Here is a 5,624-nt window from a genome sequence, read left to right on the forward strand (position 1 = left end):
CAGTCACTTCCTCGATGTTCTTTAGTTTGCCTTCAACGGTTGTTTTCAGGTCTTCAAATTTCTTAGCGTTGTCGTCCATTTTAAATCTCATTTCTTTCATCACTTTCTTAATGTCGTCCATTTTGTCATTGATTTTGTCCATTTTCCTATTGTTGTCTTCCATTTTGTCAGTTTTTTCGTCCATTTTCCTACTGTTGTCGCTCATTTCGTCCATCATTTTCCTACTTTTGTCTTCCATTTTGTCGCTCATTTCGTCTTTCATCTGTATGAGCAGTGCAATCAAACTGGGGTTCTCCATTGCAGGGTCTCCCTTCTTTGATTTACTTCTTGTTTCCATCAAAATTCAACTTGGATTCTGGTAAATCCCACTTCTGACACCAAATGTACCGTGGATGGCCGAGTATCAAACTCATTCTTCAGCTTCCAACTTTTACTAACTCGGTATCACTTTAAATACGGAACAGGAACAAACTAGCTTCTAAATTAACGTCAACTTCACAAACAATAACAATAACAAACGGAAAACTCGGTCTTCCGACTCGCGAGGTTTGACCTCTTCTGCACCCGGTCGCTGCTGTCACTTCACTTCCCCTGGTTCTCGTCGTCGCTTATATAGTTTCCTCCAGGTAACCCAGACGGTTCTCGAAATCTCCAGCCTAGGTGCGAAATTTCCCGCTTGTCAGTGTCATATTTGACAGTAAATGGGGCGAAAATTGGGCCCCCATTTACTGAAATACCATCAATTTCGATCCCCCCATTCCAAACGTGAGTACCCCAGGCCATTTCCGTTACAGTGTGATGCCTGAGTGTAGCAGTACTACGGTGTCTACATCAGGAAAAGACATTTGTAAACGTGCCTTTGGACGAGACATCAAAAACTGTGGCTTATATTATAAGCTATTATATGGCTTATATTTAATTCCTTATTTATATTTTATTATAACTATTGCTTCTGCTGTAGTTAACACTCAGGGTTCATTAATTAGTGGAAATAGAGGTAAAAATATATTTAAAGGTTTGTTTAAGAATTTTAAATCAACACAATGCACTATTTTCTCATATTGTGTTCGATGATATTGTTATTTATTGACATTCCCAAGATACATAATATGTAGGTAATAAATTAAAAATCACAATGTGTTTGATTACTATACTGTGTTTTTTATGATTGAAAATATATTCTGTTTCTAAAATGAAACCAAATTTTCAATAATTGACATCATAAACGGAATGAATTTTGTTGTTTTCTTCAAAGAAAGAGTCAGCTAGTAGTGATGGGCAAAAATTGGCTTTTTAAAAATGTTCCCATTCAAAGCACCAAAAGCAAATGCATTTTATTTAAACTAATCGATTTTATTATCAGTTGTTTTCCTTTAAGCAGTTACTTACTTATGACCCATGTTTTGTTTTTGTTTTCAGAATATATTATTTTTAGTTCACCAATGATTTATTTATTATATTATATTTATATGCTTACTAAGAATTATTATTTTTAATAAACTAAATCATTATTTATCATCACTATTTCTACCTCATCATGATTGCGAATTTTTAATGAAAAATTTAAAAAGTAACATGTTACTTTGGGAACCGAATACCAAAGTGAAACTGCAATGTTGTAACCTGTTCTAGAAAAAAAAAACGTTTATCACCACTCTAATCGAGAACATCTTTTCACTTTTTACCTTGTGTTGCCCCACAGTCATGACACTCTGATTTCACTTTTCCCTTTATCGAATCGAATAATTCTTCGAACGAATTTTATGCTCTGGGTATATTTTGCATTTTTCTATGCAAATATCACCGTCTCGCTTCAGCTGCACATATCCAACAGCAGCACCTCCATAACTTTCCTTCTCAGATCTAGATGATGAAAATAAGTCTTCCCACTAATATAAATTGCCCATAGTATTTCAAGTATTTACCAAACAAATTGTAAAAAGAAAATACCTTTTATTTTCATTCAGAGACCCACTCATCTAGACAGAAATATCGTGTACCTTTTGGCTTTTACTCCACGTTGTTCAACGGATGTACATAATTCGCTTGTTTTAAAAACCTGAGCCACCATCAACGAATATACCAGTGGTAAGTTATCTGATTGTGCTTTCGAAAATCCTTCATCAGCCATTTTCCACAATAATTCACAAAACAATAAAAATAAACTAATAAAACACAGCACAAGGTAAATGTACAAAAGTTCGTAGGTTTAAATGAACTAACCGACCTCGTCGGAGCGGTCGTGTACAGTGAGGTCAGACCAATCACATGACGATTTCGCATGACACCAATTGGAACAGATTTGTAAGTCCATTTAATAGCAAAATATTTTTTTTGCATTTCTTTGTAGTGTATTTATATGCAACAAAACTTGTATTCTAGTATGTTTTTAATCAAAAATAAATTTCTTGCAAAAACCCTGTTGCACGATAGACAACTATTTTCCTAGCTACGAACACAATGAATATCACTACACTTGGCAAATTACTTATATCAACATTTATTTCAATATATACATATTTTGAATATATCAGACCGATAAAACGACATAACAAACTCTGAGAACACAATGATTGCTCAAAACGCTACTATCACAGCAACAGTTTCCAAACAAAATACGTTTAATCGCTCGTATATTTTTGCAAAAAAATATTTTTCCAACAAAATATATTCCATTCCATTGAAATTAATACACTTATGAATTATTGTGTCGAAAATACTATTATGCTAACGACGAAACCACTAATACATTGTTGGCGGTTCGAATAACATTGATTAAGTATTTCTGAAAAAATTAATTTAGTTCCCTAACAATGCTGGAAACAAATAACAATATTTTTAATAGAAATTTTTAAAAACAAAAATTAATATTTACACTTAAAAGTGTACTAGACCTAACAAGTATCATACTAAAATAAATGAACAATGCAGGGAATATTATCCTTCATGACTCCATGAAATTATCATTATTACTCCATCGATATATAACAATTTAAAAAATACGACTGATTTTTTCGAATCACAGAGAGTAGGAGATCTGTCTACAGTTACTTAAACAGGAAAAAAAGGATAAAACACATTTGAAGCAGAGCAACCAATTTAGTGCATTAGATGCACTAGCACAAGATGTGTAGACGGCAATTTTAAAAGCAGTAGGTGTATCAACACTTTACATGCTGAAGAAAAAACTTTGTTTTGTGTACCAGCTACCACCAAGCCGAAGTCAAAACTCTTACCTATTATTGCTGAAAATAGACTGGTAAAAAAATATTCGAAAACTGCCGGTTTATAGACATATTCAACCGTCATGTTGACTTGCGTCAACTATATCTACTTTCCTATAACTGGCTGCTTGAAAAACGAAAATAAAATAATTAGGAAGGTTGAGGACTGATTAGATATTCAGTATTATTACTTTTCCACCCTGTTTTGTATGTTATAAAACCGAAAATCACAAAGAGAAGTATTCCCAATCCCAATATTCCATAACCAGTGTACACGCCAGCTGGTTTTCCTATCAATATGGTTTTCGCAAGAACGGAAAGGTCCTCAGTTAATTCAGCTTTTTGTGCAAACCAAAAGCACGGCATCATTGTGGTTTTCATTTTTGCAAGTACGCTAAAATACAACATTTTTTTAAGCATTTAACTCCTTTCAAGTTTTAAATACTAATGCTTAATGTATTAGTGTGCTTTTATATATAAAAAAACTGATATTTGAGACTCTACGTAGAGTCGTTCAGTAGCAAATGGAACGTCCTCTTTGACGGTTTGCTATTACACAAATTGTTTAAAATACAGTTGGGATTAGACAATGTATATAACTTACTCAATCCCTTCCATTTGACTCATTAATAAATTTAATTGGAAAGCTGCCTTAACGTGAAGTGGCATTCCGGTGCTGGGTTCTAGTGCCATTTTGGTGGCGTGCAATTCTGCATTGGGCGACATACCATCTACATCGTGAATGTATCCAGGATCAGCTAAATAAAAGTGAGGGTACGACATATATGCTGGAGCGCCAAATCTAAAAAAAAATAAAAAACACTGCTTGAACTTGACAAAGTGATCGAATAGCGGATGTAGTTTACTCTTTATTTGTATGACGGACAAACCAGCTGCATGTTTGTTCCTATTCAACATAGTTTAAAGCTTATCAAAGTAAGTTGTTAGTAAAATCTGGCTAAAAATATGTTCGTTTTATATAGAGATAGATAAAAAATTATTAAACATTTATTGGTATAGCCACACACAAAGTAACAACATATTGCCAGATGTCGTCTATTACTTGGGCAGTGCCCTAAAATGGACATTCCCGAGACTTCCGAATAACCGACCGCGTGCAGACCGACGTGTACTCTGACGTCAGACCAATCACATGGCGATTTGTAAGCCCATTTAATAGCAACGTAATTTCGTTGTGGTGTATTTATATGCAACAAAATTTGTATTCTAGTATGTTTTTCTTCAAAAATAAATTTCAGGCGAAAACCCTATTGCACGATAAACAACTATTTTCTTAGCTACAACACAATGAATACCACTACACTTGGCAAATTGTTTATATCAACATTTATCTACGTATGACAACGTCCGGAGATAATGTTGAAGTGGTGGTTTTTGTTTCATTCTAGGGGCATTCAATAAGGAAAAAGCTCTTCTTCAAGAAAAGCCAACAACCCCTTTTGCTTCGACCTTTAATCTTGATGTCAGCCGTGGCGTAAACTGCCGACAGACTCAATCAGTAAATGGCTTAAGTCACGCCCCCCTTCCGTCGTTGGTACAAAGACCAGCCAGCACCAATTAGGGCAAGGGAGCACTAATCCGACGAGTCACGTAGTGTTGGTCACGTGGTGTGTAGTGTTTGCGTTTCCAGCCTGCTAGAAACGTAGTCCTGCTTTTGCAAGAAGTGTTGGTTTGTCGTCACGTTTTGCTAAGGGACAAAATCCTCATAAAATATGGGAAGTCGCTTATTCAGGGGACCATGGGTAGGGCGATCGTTTCTTCTAACTCGTGTGAGGTATCGCCACAAACACACAGAGCTTTGCACTCCGCTCTGATAGAATTTGCCAGATATGGTATCTATATTGTACCGTGGATGGCCGAGTATCCAACTCTTTCTTCTGCTTCCAACTTTTATTCCACTCGGTATCACTTTAACTACGGAACAGGAACAAACTAACTTCAAAATTACCGTCAACTTCACAAACAATAATGTAACGGAAATGGCCTGGAGTACTCACGTTTGGAATGGGGGATCGAAATTCATGGTGTTTCAGTAAATGGGAGCCCCATTTGGGCCCCATTTACTGTCAAATATGACACTGACAAGCGGGAAGTTTCGCACCTGTTCTAGAGATCTCTAGAACTATCTGGAATACCTGGAGAAAAGGATATAAGCGACGAGGAGAACCAGACGGGGGAGAGTGAAGTGACAGTCGCGCCTGAGTGCAGAAGAAGTTAAACCCGCGAGTCGGAAATCCGTGTTTTCCGTGTGTTATTGATATTGTTAGTGAAGTTGACATTAATTTAGAAGTTAGCTTGTTCCTGTTCCATAGTTAAAGTTGTACCGAGTGGAATAAAAGTTGTAACCAGAAGAAAGAATTTGATACTCGGCCATCCACG

At 35.8% G+C, this 5,624-nt stretch overlaps 1 protein-coding gene across 6 annotated transcripts in view; it reads right to left on the reverse strand.

Annotated features, from left to right (window-relative positions):
* Window positions 1-2,484: 2,484 nt before the first annotated feature.
* The window catches only part of LOC109535814 (protein croquemort), a 19,410-nt gene continuing 16,270 nt past the window's right edge, over window positions 2,485-5,624 (reverse strand). For 4 of the 6 annotated variants that reach the window (XM_048661080.1, XM_019901821.1, XM_048661081.1 and 1 more), the window contains 3 exons: window positions 3,829-4,026; window positions 3,416-3,618; window positions 2,485-3,351 (listed from right to left, as the gene is read on the reverse strand). In XM_048661080.1, coding sequence (XP_048517037.1) covers window positions 3,299-3,351; window positions 3,416-3,618; window positions 3,829-4,026 — 454 coding nt within the window. In that variant the 3' untranslated portion in view covers window positions 2,485-3,298. Of the gene's footprint in view, window positions 3,619-3,828; window positions 4,027-5,624 lie in introns of all 6 variants that reach the window. The other 2 variants (XM_019901823.1, XM_048661079.1) reach the window with 2 other exon arrangements.

The sequence above is a fragment of the Dendroctonus ponderosae genome, unplaced genomic scaffold, assembly GCF_020466585.1.
Source record: "Dendroctonus ponderosae isolate FM_Combo_2020 unplaced genomic scaffold, Dpon_F_20191213v2 Dpon_F_20191213_1, whole genome shotgun sequence".
NCBI classification, from domain to species: Eukaryota; Metazoa; Arthropoda; class Insecta; order Coleoptera; family Curculionidae; genus Dendroctonus; species Dendroctonus ponderosae.